This window comes from Lynx rufus, unplaced genomic scaffold (assembly GCF_022079265.1).
Source record: "Lynx rufus isolate CCGP_SWC_20201006 ecotype Redwood Valley unplaced genomic scaffold, mLynRuf1.p SCAF_5, whole genome shotgun sequence".
NCBI classification, from domain to species: domain Eukaryota; kingdom Metazoa; phylum Chordata; class Mammalia; order Carnivora; family Felidae; genus Lynx; species Lynx rufus.
The window spans coordinates 108,997,696-109,017,434 of NW_025814867.1; the positions used below are offsets into that span (position 1 = coordinate 108,997,696).

Sequence of the window (19,739 nt, forward strand, 5' to 3'; positions counted from 1 at the left end):
CATTCCAATATAATTTGAATCTGAAACAAATACATTTTCATCAATCCCATTAGAAGTTTCATAAGATCAAGGATTTTGTTTTACTTTGTTCACTGCTGGAACATTGCATGGCACATAGTAGAAGTATAATAATTATTTATTGAATAAATGAATGAATTTCCATATACACCGCAACTCAGAAATGTGTTTACTGGGAAAGTAAGGTGGAACAGAGTGAGATTGTGACACCCTCATGGCCCACTTCCCTTTACACCTGTATCCTTTTGACTCAAAGCCTTTCTTTTCTTGTTTTCCAAGTCTTACTTTTCACCAAGATATTTATCATCATTGTGCCATTGAAACCAGCTGTGACTATTTTTTAACCGAAACAGAATGTGGCCTCCGCATTCCCTCATGACTAAGATTAAACAATAACTACACCCTTGTGATAACAAACCCTAGAACTGAGAAGAGAAAGTTTTCACTCAATCACCCCACTTTATCAAAAATATTTGACAAATCCAGTGACTCTGTTGTAATGTGGATATAAACCTGTCTTGGAGTATGTCCTCTGGGAAAAATGAATCAATACATGACTATAAACAGTCCATATCTGAAGTTCCTGGGCTCTGAGTGAGGCCACCTTTCTTGGGGGACCATCAGCACCTATGCAGCTGACACCTCAGCAAGAGGCACAGAGCCCCCAGATTCTGAGGCAGCAGAGTCCCACAGTGAGAGCATCTGGCAGAGTCTGAAGCCAAGCAGGACCCAACAATGCAGTGACTGTTCTATCCACTGGAAATAGTACACCTTCTGGACTGCATAAGCACTCCAGTGCTTGGGCAATTAGTGTCTTTGGCAATTCTGAAGGGAGTGAGGAGAACCCCCAGGCAGTCATTTGACTAGTTGGAGCCAGTTTTAATTTGGGGGAAAATATATACATCTGATCTGTTGATATGGGTCATAAGAATGTTAGATAGATAGATGATAGATAGATAGATAGATAGATAGATAGATAGATAGATAGATAAGGACTTAATATAGTTTCCATTACCTTGAGTTTGGCTATTCTCAACAAATCCTGCTATCTTTATAAGTCCGTTCAGGAAAAAAAAAATGACTCAAATATAAAGACAGAATGTGAAAGTAAGAATAGAACTTGAACTTACGAGGCAAGCTGGGTATTATTAACCAGGTATTCCAATGGATAACTACAACTAAATTTGTAAAGAAGCCCAGGTAGATAGCTGATGATTGTTGGTGGGTCTGGAGTATCAATGTATCCCGAAATATTTCCTATTTGTACTGAAGTTGAATTCCCATAAGCACTGACTCCAGGAATTGTGGATACCTGTTAGAATGGTAGATCAAGTTCAATGATTAAATAGCTATATATAAATCCAGGCATTTCATATGCAAAATAAAACATTAGACTAGATCATTTATTTCTTTTAAAAAAAATTAATATTTATTTACTTTTGAGAGAGACAGAGTGTGAGTGGGGTGGGGCAGAGAGAGAGGGAGACACAGAATCCAAAGCAGGCTCCAGGCTCTGAGCTGTCAGCACAGAGCCCAACACAGGGCTCAAACTCATGAACCATGAGATCATGACCTAAGCTTAAGTAGGAGGCTTAACCAACTAAGCCACCCAGGCGCCCCTAGACCAGATCATTTCTAGCATCTGTTTCAACTACAACATGCCATGGCTTTGAGATTATATGCACATAATGCTATTTATAAGTGATCAATATGTCTTTTAACTAAATGAAACTTCATATTCACCAAAGACACTTTATTCATATTTCATAAGTAAGAAAGGAGAGATAGTACATGTTCAGAGTGCTACAATAAGTCATTTCAAAATGTTCACCAGTAAAGTCCAAATTCTGTGGCATGGCTTAAAATATTCCTGTTAACCTTATCTTGATTCCCACTTTCGCTTCATATCCCTGTAATCACACACTTGGTTAACAATGTCCCAGATGCAGGGGCGCTTGGGTGGCTCAGTCCCTTAAGCATCACACTCTTAATTTTGGCTCAGGTCATGATCTCACTGTGAGTTTGAGTCCTGAATTGGGGTAGCCTGCTTGGGATTTTCTCTCTCCCCCTCTCTCTCTGCCCTTCCCCTGCATCTCTCTCTCTCTCTCTTTCTCTCTCTCTCTCTCTCTCTCTGTTTCAAAATAAATAAAAACATTTTTAAAAATTTCAAAAAAAAATGCCCCAGCCAGTCACAAGGATCTCGTTAAGGCTTTGCACATGCTTTCTCTGCCTCCTTTCTCCCCTGCTTCACCATGATGTATCCTACTCTTTCCTGGGTCTCATCAGCTTCCCTAGGAAACCTCCTGACTGTCCTACCGCAATGCTCATCTCCATCGCAGGAGGAGTCACAGTGCATGAGCGGTCTCTTAAACTGGCAGTCTCCTTCACCATAATCAGAGCTCTTTGTGGGTAGGGGATCCCCTTAGCCTTTGCCTTTGCATGGTCAGCAACACACAGTGACACCAGCAGCTTGGGGCCCCTGAGATAAATTTTGAGCAAATGCATTAAGGTCACATTTTTTTTTTTCTGATGTGACCATCTGAGGGTCTTCCTTTGTGGTACATACATGGAGATTCTCATCCCCTCCCAGGGTAACAGTTCATAGACAGGTTTCAAGGGGATGAACTCCCAGACTTTATATTAAAATATTGTCCATATGTGTATTTTCCTGAGACTGGATTATTCAATCCCACTAAGATTTAAGAACCACCATTTTAGGAATAATCAATAATGCTCTTGACTTTCATAATAATGTTCTTGGCCACCATTATAGAAATAATAACGTTCTCGACTTTCATAATAACACTCTATACTTTTCATAGAATACAGCTCCTCCCATTACATCAACTACAGTATGATGCTCAATAAATACTTTTAGCAGATATTATGGAAACCTATAATACTTACTTTTCAACAAGAGAATAAACTTTATGCGTGAACCTGGAGTACATAGGCAAAGCTGAGGCAATTATCTAGCTAATTCATGAACAGGGCCAGAATTACTATAATTGAAACAATTTTTTTATCCTAATCCAGTGACGTAATAGTCTACTTAATTTTTCCCATGTAGGATTGTCCTTGAAGCAAACTCCAAAGCTGGTGACGTCTATGAAAAAATGAAAATATATGCAAATCTTCCCCTCCTCTCGCATTTGCCTGACTGGCTAGCTAAACATACCAATTCTTTGAAAACAGAATAAAACACAAGTACACATATGTAGCAACTTTTATACCTAAATCATTCAACTTTTTAAAAAAGTAAACAGCAGGTGTGCACACACACGCCCACACATGTGCACACACACCCAGATGCTTTGCCTGGCATTTCTCCTGAATTGTTTTCGTGGTAGCAGGGCAAGACTTAAATCCAGAGAAGAAAGTGCCATGAAGGAAAGACCCCAGGGTATGGTGGGAGGAGGGAAACTCTGTCTCTCCACGTGGGTTCCTCCTTTCACAAGGAAACACAGACATATAATAACCAGCCTGCGTCACACTCCCTCAGGCCCACCTCATAACCTCTCTGTGCACAACTCAGAGAGATGAATAAATGTTTTTAATAAAAAGAGTCAACAATACTCAAGCTGCAGGCTTGAAATGGTCATGGGCACAATATTCTAACTACCCTCTGGGAAAAGATAAAGAAGGAAATCAGAGAAATCTTTTTCCTGTCTCCCATCCCCCATCAAGTCTTAGAAACTCTGTCCTTAGAGAAATTAAGCTTTCCTCTTTAATCCCAAATAATAATTTATGAAGAGGAAAAGCCAGTTTCTCCTTATTCACTGTGCTAAGTGGTCACGCTCATTGGATCTCCTTTTTGTCTGTGCTAAGATTTACCAATAAGAATATATTTAAACAAGCAAAATGAAAAATAGTGCTCAATGAATTTCAGTGTAACACCCCTCAAATCACAATATTTATACTTCAATTAATTTTAATTCTTGGGAGAATCAATTCCTTATTCAATTCCTGTGTGTGTGTGTGTGTGTGTGTGTGTGTGTGTGTGTTCAATACAAGCATAAATAATGAATCGCATAGACTAGTGACTCTGGGGATGGAAATATTTGATTTTCACAATGACTAGAGAGATTTCCTTTTCTGAACAATCTATTGGGATTTCATGAGTAAGACTGAGTATGAAAAACATTTTGAAATTCAAAGGACAGTCCCACACAATGGAGAATATCACACCGGAAATGCTGACAGCCCTCTTTCACACGACACTGGTGTGGATCATTCCACGGTAAACATGAAACCTAGGAGAGTCTAGTCTTCCCATTCTATATTTCATCTTTTTTTCTGAATGAGGTCACTAAGAGGCAATAGGCCAAGGGACCCATTGTCCAACTCACTGAAGCAAACAATTTCTGCATGATAAGACAGTTCCATAAAAAGCAGGAGAAACATAGCTAATGATAAAGTGTAGAGAAATATTTATCAATGTCACTCATACAAATAATGTTGTTTAGAGTAGTGTAGCTGATCTCGAGCCCCTCTACTGCTCAGCTACAATAAGGGGAACTATCACTGGAAAATAAAATTGTATGTTTAAAGCCTCACACAAGCAACGGAAGTGATTTGTTCAGTTTTATTGGAATTTCTTCCTGAAAGATTGGGCTTCTGATGATTTCATGAAACGGGGAGAGATTTTTGTTGTGACCCCAAACCTAGCACAGGATTTTACACTCATCTTACCACTAAGTTGTTTCCACAGCCCTCCAAGGTGCTGAGATTGATGATGAAAATGACCACCGCGGGAAAGGTGTTGTTATTGACGAACCCCCTGCAGTGGGAATCCCCATGCCTTCCGTTCAGTGCCAGATCTGTTTCAGAATAACCCGAGAAAAGTACTGTGCAAAAATTAATCTTCATTGTAATGGCCTGCACCCCACAATAGACATTGATGTCTCTTTCAGCTGAAATAAAAATATATGTAGAAAGCAAATATTAGTCACAAAAGCACAGTGCAGGATACAAGAATAACTATAACATCCCCTAATGTAGTTACTCATCCCCTCAGCCTGTTTAACTCATTCCTATGTTTGAATACACCATGATCCAATGTGAAGGTTGTTAAGAGAAGTAGCCAGGGAAAATAGTCTTAGATTTAGCTATTTAGGAGTTATAAAACATCTCTGTTTCTTTGTGTTTGATACACAGTAGATTTGCATTAAATGTCAGTTGAGTGTTACAGAATGATTAGAGAACTGAAGGGGCAAAATCAGGTTTGCAGAGAAAATTCAGAACCAGAGTAATTATCTGAATTATTCAGATAACCCGTCTAGAGTAGTGAGACTCACTGCAAGTGGTAAGTTTTCCCAAGTATAAGGAAGAAGCAGTTAAAATCCCTCATAAGCCATATTGCTGAGCATTTTGGTGTTTTGTAAGCCATCTTACCCAGGATGGAGAAACATAAGCCATCCGTCAGAATTCCATTTTATTTTGCCTATATTAAATTACTCTAGAGAGAAAGGAATGAAAACAAATGTGCTGATACTACAAAAAACATGCATAGCCTGCTTTAAGAAAATTTTGCCAGTGACTATGCCAAAATAAAAGGAATGAACTATGCATCAAAATTTAAAACATCATTTTCCCAGTTTCCATGACTATTCTATGAGTTATCAGGCCTGTACAGGTGAGCATACACACATACACACACACACATACACACACACACATACACACACACACACAAGTTTTCATACCTCTATGTAGTTATTTTTCTACATGTAATGAAGAAAATATATGCAGCAAATGGAGAGGTTGGCTGCTAGGCAATTCCCCAGAGGCAGAAACTTACTTTGATTGTTTTTGCTATCTGTTACAAGTTGAATCATGTGCCAAAAGATGCAGTGAAGCCCTAAATCCCAGTATCTCAGAATGTGACCTTATTTTGAAACAGGGTCATTGTAGATGTAATTAGTTTAGATAAGGTTACACTGGAATAGGGTGGGTCTCTAATCCAAAATGACTTGTGTCCTTATAAAAGGAATGCCATATGAAAAGACAGAGACGTAGGAAGGATGTCATGTGAAGACACAGAATTGAAGTGATGCATCAATAGTCAAAGAATGCAAAGATTGCCAGCAAATGACCAGAAGCTAGGAACAGGGAAGGAAGGATTCTACCCAGAGCATCAGAGAATATGGCCCTGCTGACACCTTGATTTTGAACTTCTAGTCTCCAGAACTATGAGGCAATAAGTTTCTGTTTGAAGTCACCCTGTTTGTATCACTTTGTTATGGCAGCCTGAGGACATTAATGCAGTAAGCTTGCCACTTTTTAACACTCCATTTTACCACTTAGATAAAGAATCAAGGGGTGCCTGGATGGATCAGTTGGTTGAGTGTCCGACTTCAGCTCAGGTCATGATCTTACAGTTCATGGGTTCGAGCCCCACATCGGGCTCTGTGCTGACAGTTTTCTCAGAGCCTGAAGCCTCCTTGAGATTCTGTGTCTCCTTCTCTCTCTGCCCCTCCCCAACTCGTGCACTGTTTCACTCTGTCTCTCAAAAATAAATAAGTGTAAAAAAATTTTTTTAAAGAATCAAAAATAAGCATCAGATTTTCTATATGTGGATACAAACAAAACAAAAATCGACTAAGCTATTTGGAGAAATAAATCTGTTTAAAAAAGAAAACAAGCAAACTAAAAGATAATTTTACTAAATTAGATGATGTTCACCTAAGTAATATGCAAATATCATTCAAGACTTTTTGGCATAGAATTAATTCACTTAAATACCACAATTCTAATCTAAGGGTAAAAGTGTTCAACAGCATATTTCTTTGGAGTATTCATTCTCCATGGTGGTTTTTGATGACTAAGTGAGTCATATTTTGAAAATGTGAATAAGTAAAAATGAAAATTTCTATGTTTGGTTATGATTTTAAGCTCATTACAAAAAGAAAGAAAATCTTTTTCATGGTTAAAGGTAGAGAGAAAGATGGAAAATCTTTTTCATGGCCAAAAGATAAATATTAGCCTAATTATTATAGAAAACTTCAAGCAATATTCCCTTCATAGGTGAATTCATTATGAAGTACAGTAGAGGAAATAATAAGTACTACTTAAAATTGGGAGAATATGTCTATCAGTTTTCAGCCACATTAGCTGTTTAAATACAATCATAACTTTTAATGATGATCTTTACTAAAATAATAGAGTTCATTTTCATAAATGTTTGAGTGTTTAGAATCTTCAAATTACATAATATATATAGACATATATATTACATAATATATATAGACATATAATATATATAGACATATGTATATATGTCTATACATATACATAGACATATATATGTCTATATACATACATACATATATGTCTATATGTATATATAGACATATGCATATGTCTATACATATGTATGTGTGTGTATATATATATATATATATATATATGTTTATTTATTTATTTTGAGAGAGAGACAGTGTGTGCACACACACATGTGAGCTGGGAAGGGGCAGAGAGAGAGGGGGAGAGAGAATCCCAAGCAGGCTCTGTGCTGTCAGCACAAAGCTCAATGTGGGGCTCAGTCTCATGAACCATGACCTGAACCAAAATCAAGAGTTGGACATTTAATCAACTGAGCCACCCAGGCTCCCACATCTTATATCAATTGACTGCTCTCCATCTATATGCTATTCCTTGGCTCATGCCACCATTATCTCTTGGCCTAGAATATTATATTAGCTTCCTAACTGGCTCCTTTATTTCCACTCTTAACCCTCTCTAATTAGCATACCTGTTAATACATGAGTCTAATCATGTTGCCTCTCCTCAAGTCTTCAAAGCTATTCATTTCACTCAGACCAAAATTCCAAATCCAACCAAGTCCTCAAGACTCTCCATGATCTGCCATCTTCTTATCTCTGCATTCACATCTCTCTCCCTACTAGTCCCTTGCTCCCTATATTTGTTTCACTGAATTTTTTTTTCAGTTTTTGAAATGCATCACAATGAGTGATGAAAGCCAGAGAAGCTGTTACCTCCTGGGGTGGAATTGTCTACAATAAGAGAAACAAGAAAAATTTGTGGAGTGATAAAAATGTTCTCAATCTTGATCTGGTTAGTAGTTATGTAAGTACATTCATATGTTAAACAATTGCAAGGTGCACCCTTAAAATTGGTGCATCTTATTTTATATAAATTATTCCTCCACAAAATGCTGTGAGCATTTAAAAAAGCCTAGTACAGATTTGCACAAGGCCATTAATTCTCTTTTCTCTGCTTAGGATGTCTTCATACTCCCAGTCTTTGTGTAATTAACTCCTATTTATTCTTCATGTCTTGAATTTCATTGTCTTTTCCCCAAAGATTTTCCTGATCCAAAATCTAAATTATGTCACTCCATTATGCTGTCATATAGCCTTAAAATCATGTATGTATTTGTGTACTTGTATATTTATCTTCTCTATATACTGAAAGTCCCAGAAAGAAGGAAGCTATAATATTCATTGATGTGAGTAATGAATTACTTAATCACATGAAATATTGGAACAACAGACTACACTGAGGTTTTACAAAGTAGTGGTACTTATTCTCAGATCATAGTCCATAAGAGGAAATAGTCATGACCCAGTTTGACAGAAAGATTGGGCAGAGAGCTATGGGGTAGTACAGAAAGTGAACCTCACCTAGGCCAGCTGGTTAGGAACAGCCTCTTGGAGAAGATGCCATTGACCTGAGTTTTGAAGTACCAATAGGAGTTAGTGATATAAAGGAGTGGAAATTTTATAACACAGAGGGGACAGTGTGAATAATGATACAAGTGCGAAATATGCTGAAGCCTGGTTGAGAGCTGGACAATTCTGTTGTCATTAGAATTTAAAATACAAAGGAGGAAATGGTAGAAAATGAGGTCAAGTGGCAAACACAAGGGCAAAACCACAGGAAACCTTTTCATACAAAATGGTTTCTGTAAGATAACAAAATATCTACCTCAATGTCGATCAAATCTTAGCTTCCAGGGAGTTCACTAAGAACTCTCTTGATGTCCAGTAGATAGGAAATTAGTATCACTGCATTACATGTAATATCACAAATGTATTGAAGTGAATATATATCATTAAATACGTTACAAAGGGGAAGTATCATTCCCTGTAATTTAAGCCATCTAAAGACTTCAGCTTCTTCACCTTTGAGAGGAATTAACTGATACTTAGAATAGCTTCATAAATGGCAAAGATGACTTTGTCCAGATGTAGAGCTCTCTTCAGTTTTCTGTGTTTAACTGAAGGCTTGTAACTCCTGAAATGGAACTGAATTTGCTACAAGCTGATCCCACTAGGAGATACGATAACAAGAGAAACGCTTTTCCCAGTGTAAGAAAAGAGATCTGTTCAAATCCATCCTAACCCAGTTTTCTAAAGACTTTTCACTGTCCCTTCTGAGAAACACATTTTTTCCTGGTTGTAGATACTAAAGACATCCATTCAGCACAACTTTTTCCATTTGTGATGCTTTGAGGAGGGAGAAGAGATACTTTAAGTTGCTGAAGGGCAATTTCTGCCAAAAGAAGACAAATTTTTTCCTCAGAGTTAGTGAATAACAGTTGTTCTCAACAACTAAATTTTTTGGAGCCTTTTTATTGTCCAACCTCTGGACTGAGTTGGTATATTCTTTTGAACAACACTTGAGTATGAAGCAACTCAATGATTACAAGTTAAAAACAAAAATATCAAGAAATAAATACCTTTAGATTTTTGATTTTTAGTGATTTGTGTTTAAACATACAAAGCATTATTAAAATGGCAGGCCGGCTTAGAGCTTATATGCAGTTATACTACCAGAATGGCTATTTTTCCCCTGATGTTTTAAACAAGTTAAGCGTTTCACAAGACTAAAAAAATGCAGTATTGAATCGAATTCAGGTAAAAAAAAAAAAGAAGTGTTCTGCACTTCTCTCACCTATCAATCAGGCAATGAGATTATCTCACATTTTTGAAAATTATGCAAATTTTAAATATCCTGTCGCTGTCAACTATCTCTTACCACATAAAAAAATGTATCCAGATTTGGAGTTGAGAGAGCATTGTTACCATATAAATGGGAGTAAAGAAAGGGTGAATCCAATTATCCATATGAATAAAAATCTCGTTCTACTTCATTCCCAATAAAGTTCCATTCCTAGAAAACCTAACTACACTTTCCCTTTAGGCACAATCACTGACAATATATTTGTAGCATATAATTCATATATCTAACAAGTATATCTAACTTTGTTCTTTTCCTCAACAGTTCCATACGCAACTAGTTTAATTTCAATGGCATATAGATGAGACTAAAGATCCCCAGCTTTTGATAGACTGAATGATTTTCATCTCATCTCAATACTGTTGAGACCTACATTTCTTTAACTAGCATCAGAATATTTATTTTAACATTTTCTAATTGTTACCTCGAATAATCAGAGCACAGATCAATACAGTTGTTCAAATAATTTGTACACACATATTCTACAATACAAATATGGCAACACCCCCAAAAATTGGGCTGTAGACTGGTACTCAGCCCCACAAAGCAGTGGCTCAAAATGTTCTAACCTGAAATGTTCTAACCCCTAACCTGAAAATGTAAAAATCTGCATGAAAATCAGCAACTCTGGGGTCAGTGCATAATATTTAAAAAAAAAAAAAGGTGAAGTACACAGGAGTTTAAAACACAAAATCAGTGCCATCAGTTTTATACAAGCTGGAGGCTATTGTTCCTATTTATTTTCAAGACCTAAACTACATGCCAGTTCATGTCAACAAAGTATTTTTAAAAACCATTTATTGTATACATATTACATGTCAGTCTCTGTACTAGACTCTGAAGATAAAGGCATTAGTAACACTCCTTTACTTCAAGATGCTCATGTTTAATTCAAGGAGACAGAAAAACTAGACGATTATAATGCAGCTTACTAAAGATTAGGCTTATATACCATATTATATACAACCATGTGTCTAAAAGGGAGGAGTGCTTGGAAGGGATTGTTGAGAAGAAATAAATTCCAATGGTCTAAATTCTATAGGAAAATGATTAGATGATGGCATGAATGGATCTCAAACTGATACTCAGATTTCTAGCTTTAGTGGGTGACTAGATTATTTCCTGAGATAAAGAATGCAGGAAAGAAAAATGAAAATCTCAGTTTTTGAGAGGCTGAGGTATATGTGGGACACTCAACAGAAATGTACAACAGGTAGTCAGAAATAGGAGTCTAGTATTTGGAGAATAGAAAAGAGTGAAAAATATAAATTTAAGAATACCAAATACTCAACGTATCACTCATAAACAATAATAATAGATGAAATACCCAATGATAGAATTCAAGTAAGAGGAGAAATAAAAGCTGAAAACAGAAAAATAATATATACATTGTCCATTAATGAGACTTTCCCTCTTTTCCCAATGGAAAGTAATAGTTCTCTGGGGCTCTACCTTGCATCCCTTTAACTGTGACTCTACTGTTCTGCTTATATTATATCTGGGAATGGATATTTGCTTTCCCAGTAGATTATGAACTCATTGAAAGCTCTGGATTTTCCCAGAGTGCCTAACAAATACTCAACAAATGTCTATTAAAATTTGCTTAATTCAATTCCTTCACAAACAGCACACATGGTTTCTAACTTTTAATAAGTTCTAAGATTCACAAATATGTGTGCAATTAATACGATTTCATCTTTACTGTTCATCCAGAACTCATATTTCCTATCTGTACTCTGCCACGTGCCTGAGATGATTCCTGTTTTTAGAGTTTTAGACAAGCATCAATATCTTTAATGTCAGATATTTTCTGACTTCCAATTGAGAAAACTCAACCCATTAAGTATTATGAAATTGATAGATTTTTTCTATTTTGGGGGGTATTTAACCTTTTAAAATAAATTAGTCTTGGTAGCCTACTATCTTCCCTTATTATTAATGATTTTTTAAAATTATTCTCCTTTAACAGTGATAGATTTGCTGATTCCTATTGTCATTAATAGCAAGCAAGGGCATGACAGCCACCTGGGCTGATATACACGTGTGGTTATGTAACAACACAAAGCAAGCAAGACATCATGAGTACCATGCTCTAAGCAGCACTTATTACATTGTGCATATATATCACCAGTGAATTTTATTAAAATGCAGATTCTGATTCAGTAGCTCTGAGATGGGACCTGATTTATGTGTTTCTCACAAGCCCCTAGATGATGCCAATGCTTCAAGTCTCTTAATCAATTGAACTGCTTAGTCACATCTATATACTTTGGGCAGAAGCTAACCCTTGGGGTGGATGCTATCTGGTGGGATTAAGCACTGCCACCACATACCTATTTGTATGATTTATATGCTGGCAAGAGGGAGAAGGTCGGTTGAAAAAGGATGAGAGAAAGGGAGAGAGAGGGGAGGAAGAATCATGAAGGAGAAAATTCCTTTCCTTGTGTGAGGAACTTTTTTTGTTAAGTTTATTTATTTTTGAGGGGGAGGGGCAGAGAGAGAGAAGGAGAGAGAGAATCCCATGGCAGCGCAGAGCCTGACATGAGGATCAATCTCATGAACAGCAAGATCACGACCTGAGCTGAAATCAAGAGTTGGACACCTAACCGACTGAGCCACCAGGTTTGCCGAACTGGTTTTGAATCTCAGTGAAAGAGTGTTCGTAAAAAGCTTTGTGAGCCTGAGTCCAAACAAATTTATTTTAGTGCTCAGGTGGCTGTGTGTGAAACAAAGTTGGGAATAGGATCAGTATTCTGCCCCCACTTCTACCCCATTCCGTAAACCATAGCAGTTTAATAACTTGAGGAGCACCTCAAATGTCAACCATGCTGTGGGCACTCGCCAGAACAACTGAAGGACACACGGAGTGGGGGAGGGGGTCTGTTGTGAGCAGGTGGAGGCTCTGTGCAGGTCAGACGCAGGTACTCCTGTGAATAGAACTGTATCTCTATTCATGGACTGGTTTATATGCACTTAAAAGTAGCATTGCGTTGAAACTGACAGTATGAACCAAAACCTATTCAATGTAATAGGAGTCTGTTCTGTATACTGAAGAGTACACTGCTTTGTAGTGCCATAGAAAATCTAACCTGCAAATAATCTACTTCCTAAACTCCAATAGACATTCCAAAACTAATTTATACCATCCTTGCAGATTATAAGAGTAACTTACATATCATTTCCACTTCTATCTCTCTAAAATGAGAGGAGTAATATTTGGCACTATATAAACTTAAAACTGCTCAGAGAACAGATGCTATGTTCATTGTTTTAACTCATTTTTTAAAGATACTTTTACCCTTAACAAGAGTTTATACGATATTGAGGTTTTGGAGCTAAAAGAGCAAGAACTCCTAAAGGGGTATTGATTTTCATCTACACAAAATACCAGCAGCTGATGAAGAATTTAAGGTGGATTAGGAACTCAAGTTTCCTCTCTACACCGAATGGGTTTCTTGCCACCTTGGTTTTTCACATCTGTTTCTCGTTAGCAAATACAAGCTGTCATGTCTAGTGCCTCAGGAAATTCATATGCAGTTTGAGGCAAATTTTGCAGGCTTATATTTGCACTAGCTCCTCTACATTCTCTGGAACCAGAAGAGATTGGTCATCTTTTTCAGGCAGGAGAAAGCATATGGGTTTTACTTACACAAGCAGAGGAAGCGAAAAACTCATGCAATAAAAAACTTCTTTATTGAAATAAAAAAGGGGATGGACTCTGAATTATTCAGTTACTGAACTTGCTTGCCACTGCATTTTATCATTTAGATTAATCAGGAAGTGATCAGCGGTCCCTGCCTGGATCACTTCTTCTGCCTCATCTGGTCTAGTAATTGCAATCACAGGTGCAAAGCAGAAGGCAGGCATTGTCTGGACAACTTGGAGACCAAAACACTACTACTATGTAGAAAGGCAGGAGAATTCGTCTTTCTTATCATAGAAAGGCCAAAACATGTTCCCTTGAATAATTAGTCCATTATCCACTCTGACTTCATCTTTGGGCACAGAGAAATGCAATGGTTAATTAAGCAAAGCCTAACACAAGAATAGAGAGTTCATTTTGTTTGACCCACCCCTAAATTCTGTGAAATTTGTGATGCTTAATTTTATTTCCTTTGGAACATTGGTGTTTATTGAAATATTAATAGGTATTAGGGAAAAAAAGATTTCCTTAGTCAAGTAGGTACTAAAAAGGCTAAACAAATTCTCCTACTATATGATTTTTCAGATTCGTTACTGTGGTAATTCCCATTGTGATTCTGTTAAACTTAGTATTCAGAATTCACTTTAAGGCATCATGGTTTGATGGCAAGAGTCTTAGTTTTACATCTCTGTCAATTTCTAGCTTTGCATCATTAAACAAACGCTAATCCTCCATTTCCCCATTGTAAAATGATTTTAAAAGATTTTATAGGTTTATCTAAGGAATACAAGAAAGAATTAGTAATGTGTATATCACTCAATACATTGAACCCATTGTTTCTTCCTTATTAGTGTTTAAATAGAATATGAATAGTTTAAATAGAATACAAAATGGCAAGTTATGTAGCACTGACTTATATTCAGTTTCCCATGAGTGGTTAGTTCACCATTCTTATGGTGTCAGGCCACCAAATTTCTGGTGCCACAAACCTAATCTTTCCTTGATGGTCATTAAAGACTTCTTAGAAGCTAAGGCTAACCCTTATATGCTACCATCTTCCAAAAAAAGGAGATAGTTCCAGAAGGTGTGTGTCAGTCATAGAGGCCAAATGCATTTATCCATATATTTAATTTAGGCCAAATAATTCTGTGGTACTCTAAAAGTAAACTGTGGTTTGAATTTTATTCTGGGAAGAGCACTACCATAATGCCAGTGGAGTACAGGTCTGTTCCCTGCTATTGGCTTAGATAGCCAAGAGTTAACTACCTTTAAAATAAAATGGTATCCCTTTAAATTTAAAATGAATTAGACCATGGCAGTTCCCTTGGCCCAAGGATAAATGCCATGGAAATGAAAGAAAATAGTTCTAATGTCATAAAACAGCAAAGGTCAGATAGGGTGAGATGATTACTTTCATCATTATTAGCATTACTTTGCATTTAGATAGCCCCTCTCCTTTGCCAGACTCATTCTCATTCTATCCCATTGCTTAGTATCTGAGCAGCTTGTGGAGCTCCTGATGATATCAAGGGTGATCCTGATGTGGAAGAGAAGCCACAAGTCAAGAGGGGAGTGAGCAATTAACCTTTATGCTTTATTTGCTCATTCTGGTCTTCTTCTGCAAACAACCTGCAAAAGTGGGCTCACTTGAAAATAATATCCATATAAACTTAAAGCCTCTCCTCGACTTTGGAGTTATCTGGATCTTAGATTTTTTAAATACAGATTTTATATTGCAATAAATAAATTGCACACACACGTGTGTGTGTGTGTGTGTGTGTGTGTGTGTGTGTGTATGCATGCATGTGCGTGTGCATTTGGTAAGTCTGGGTATTTGCTGTCTAAGTGGAACAGTACTAAAAGTGCTAACATGTATAAGGTCATATACAAATTAAAAATAAGAGGTTTAATTCTCCCTGTTTAAAATAAAGGAAGGAACTTCTCCCTCCCTTTTCTTAAACCATTTACATCAGACAACTTATAATTCTAAATACTTTCACCTTTCCTTGAATCCTAGGAAGACTAGAAAGGCCTCTGTCAGCTTTATGACCTGAGAATCTTTTTCAAGGATCTGGGAACCATCTTTTGAAAATATAAACATCCAGGAAAATAACACTCCTACCTCACAGTTTCTATGGGAGTGCAAGATCCTAACCCAAGAGGAAGCATGGCTCAAAATTACAAAAGTACTTCCTTTTGGGAAGATACAAGTTTACTTTTCCTCTAGATAAAGCCAATATGCTAACACAGATGGTCATCCCAATCACCAGGTATATTTAGAATGAACTATATGTGACAAATGGTGCTGTCAAGTCCTCTTATTTGAGGACTAGTTATGGTTTATCTTGAAAATATATGTAATGGGTTGCATCTGCTTGGCTATATAAAAGACCAAGATTTCTCTCTGTGCAATCTCTTGATGGATTGCTTACAATGAGCATCACATTCTGGTTAATGCTTGCTCAATGATAAGTGTTTTCATCTCTACTGTCTTGCAGAGAGCATTTCTGGATTGGGGGAAGATTTTATTTTTAATTTTATTTCCTAACACAGACCTGTGCTTTTAATTAGAATAATGGACTAAAGAAACTAATAGTATATACTATGTCAGTTGTTTTTAACCATGAATGCATATTAGACTCATCTGCAGGGTTTAAAATACAGATAGATTCCCAGCACCACAATCAGAGATTTGGACACTATATTTGGTGTAAAACAGTGGAGTAAACACTTCTGGGCTAAAACACTTTTAATAACCATCCCAGGTAATTTCGATGCAGGTGGTCAGTGGGCACCACTGTAATTGAATGTCTTAACATCATTTTTAAATGTACTGTATTTCCCTATGCTGTCCTACTCACTTCCTGGCTCATTTACATCTTTTGTTTACAAGTATCTAAGTACAATATCAGCTGGATCCTCTCTGCCTGGAAATCTTTTTACCTTTTGGCCTTCTTTTCATGCATAACAGGGTAAGGCTTGACCACTTTCCCCAGGTCCTGACCTCACTCTCTGGGCCCTCACTCTCCTGAAGGCCTCTGCCTTCCACATCACAATTAGTATTCTTCAACTTCCCTGCCCATGTCTTTTATTTTTCCTTCTCTCCTAAATCAAAGAAACAATTACCAGTTTCCCAATGTCAACTCCTCCACCTGTATCTTTGCTCTTTTCCATATTTTCTTTCCTCATTACATCAATTATTTTCTTATTGGTAATCCTGATCTCTGAATACTTTCCCTTTACTTGTGTATACTAAATTGCTTCTAGTCCTCTAATCCCTAAATCCTAAACTGCTGGCTCAGATCACTCCTCTCTTTCCTTCACCACCAATGTTACCTAAAGAGTAGTCTATTTTCCTACCTTTCAGTTTCCTGTTTCCCGCTCATTACTCACTCACTGCACAGGGACTCAGATACCACACAGTTATCTTTGGGAGCAACCTCTGTCCTCGGACCCAGGTCCATATTTTCTACTATTGGATAGAAGCTGTCATTATAAATTCTAGAAGCTCCTCAAACTCATTATTTCCCAGACTAAACTTCCTTTCTAAAACATGCAAATGCCTTAAACTTTTGGTATCAACATGCAGTTATCCAAGTTCATAACATCATCTAAGACATCATCATCATCTTCTCTTTCACCTCCCCAATTGAACCAGTTCTCAAACTCTGTTGAGTCCAACACAAAAATATCTCTTAAGAGCTGTCTCCTGCTGCTGTTCCCACTGACACTGCCTTCGTGACATTTCTCTCTGCCTCTAGTTTCTTCCAACTTGATTCTATCTTTTGCTTCTCCCAAGGTTGGCTTTCTAAAACAAAACATGACCATGTAAGATCCTTAAAAAAATGTGTTTAAAAGGACTTAATGTGTCTTCATCACCAAGAAAATAAAGACAAAATACTGTCCACAAATAACGCACAAAGTCTTCTTGTCCAAACAACTGAACCTGAATTTACTCATCTCTAGCTGTAATTAGTTTATAGGCTATACGGAAAAAGGGGAGAATGTTAAATAACAAACAAATTGAAGCTGCATCAACCAGATCCAAAGTCAGAATTCCACATTACTTGAAGAGATAAGCAGCATTTTAGAAAAACAGGTGACAGAGAGAAACTGTTATCAATTAAAATAGACTAAAGACACATGTCAACAAATACACTGTGTGGATGTTTTAAAGGCAACTTAGCTGAGTATTAGATGATATGTTAAGGGATTATCGTTAAGTTTATTAGACATATACAAAAGGGTGAAGATTTTGTTTGAGTTCCTTTCCATCACATATACATTCTGAAACATGAATAATGAATTCACTTTAAAATATTCCAGGGATGGGAATGGTAAGAAGGAGAGAGAGATGAAGCAAAATTTATGTGTTGATAATTGATGAAATTGGATGATCAGTACAATTACTTGTTTTACTAATCTTTACTTTTGTATATGTTTGAATTTTCCATTACAAAAAAAAATTTTTTTTAAAAACCCTCCTGTATGGTACTCAAAATCACTAACAACCCTGCCTTAGAATACCTTGCTAGACTTGCCTTCAGATATTCCCCACCCTGAACTCCAGGTCGTTCTTAACCTGCCAAGCACTTGCATCCTAAGTCTGGGCTCCTGAAGACATTCCTGCACACTCTGGCTCTTATTCGAGAGCAATCCAGATTACCTCTCTTCATAAAAATTAGAAATCCCATGTCAACTACATAACTACCTACTGATTGCTCTATCCAAGTATGCTGTTGCTCAGGCATGCTCTGAACACAGGAGTACTGGCAGGTTTGAGAAATATAAAACATGACAGAAAGCATTTCAATTTGCATGGCAAACTTGGAAAAGTGATTTCAGACTCTAGTCTTTATTTTGTAAGTGTTTAACTGTGATTCTCTAACTTTAGCTGATATAAAAATGATGAATACTTAAATGAAACACTGATAATTCAGTAAGTAATCTTCTCACTGAGTGTAGATTTTAGAAACCTGTGGGACGTGTCCATCAATATAGTCAAAAATCTCATATCTGTCACAATATTGATGGTTGCTATGTTATGCATACTGAAGTTGGCCTGCGTATTTTGGTAATGACCGTCATTGCACTGAAATAATATTTTTGAGTAATGTACTATATTTCACATTTTCTTAAGTATTATTCCTAAGTAAATCTATTAGCATATAGGGCAGTTTTGAAAGTCTGAATTAACTTACAAGGAAGAAAAAAGCATCAATTAGGCAAATTTTGATGAAATTAGCCTCTCCCGATTCTATCACCCAATAACCAATATTTTTCACATTTGTGAGCAGCCATTATAATAATATTAACTATGATGAACACTTTGTATGTTAATGTGGATATAAATTACAACTCCAGAAAAATGTCTTTTGTCATTTGCCATTTGTTAATATCCACTTAATGTAGATGGATATCCACCCCCCTCCATTTTCCATATGTATTTAAGGGCCTTACTATTCAAATATAATCACTCTTTCAAGATATAATTAGAGAAAAGATTAGGTTCAGACTTACCAGGAAATCTACTGTGGAGGTTGGCGTCACAGTTGTAGCCATTAAACTGAGCAGACCCCAGAAGCACTCTACTTGTTAGAAGTAACGGCAACCATATTCGTTCCATTGCAAAACCTGGAAAAGAGTTATTTATCATGTGGACATCATCAGCCTTCACTCTTACTTACTGAAAAGATTGAGGCTGATATGAGCTCACTGTTGGATAGGCTGGCAGTCTATATACGTACAGGCAAAGCTCATTTAGGGACTAAGGATTCTGAGAAATAATTATCAGCAACAATGCAGAAATTTTGGTTACAATATTTGAAAATTATTTCCACTCTTTGGCATCAGTTTGCTAAGGGTGACAAATCCAGGCTTTTGTAGTGAAAGAACAAAGATATATGATAGTCATAAAGTTTGAAAAAGAAAATGTATTATAAATAGGAAGAAGTCAAACCAAATATTTCACAGATTAGAACAGTGTACTTAGACAACCAATCAATGTAGAGACAACTCTATACTTTAAAACACCAATATTCATGAAGTAAAAGGGATTCAACACTCAGTACTTGATTCTCAGAGGATTCTCAAT

The 19,739-nt window shown here is 36.7% G+C and overlaps 1 protein-coding gene across 1 annotated transcript in view; it reads right to left on the reverse strand.

Annotated features, from left to right (window-relative positions):
• Nucleotides 1-19,279, reverse strand: part of ZPLD1 (zona pellucida like domain containing 1) — a 42,395-nt gene extending 23,116 nt beyond the window's left edge. Inside the window, exons 1-3 of the mRNA XM_047100516.1 lie at nucleotides 19,166-19,279; nucleotides 4,711-4,931; nucleotides 1,149-1,330 (exon numbers count right to left, since the gene is read on the reverse strand). Coding sequence (XP_046956472.1) covers nucleotides 1,149-1,330; nucleotides 4,711-4,931; nucleotides 19,166-19,271 — 509 coding nt within the window. The 5' untranslated portion in view covers nucleotides 19,272-19,279. The remainder of the gene's footprint in view (nucleotides 1-1,148; nucleotides 1,331-4,710; nucleotides 4,932-19,165) is intronic.
• Nucleotides 19,280-19,739: the final 460 nt, after the last annotated feature.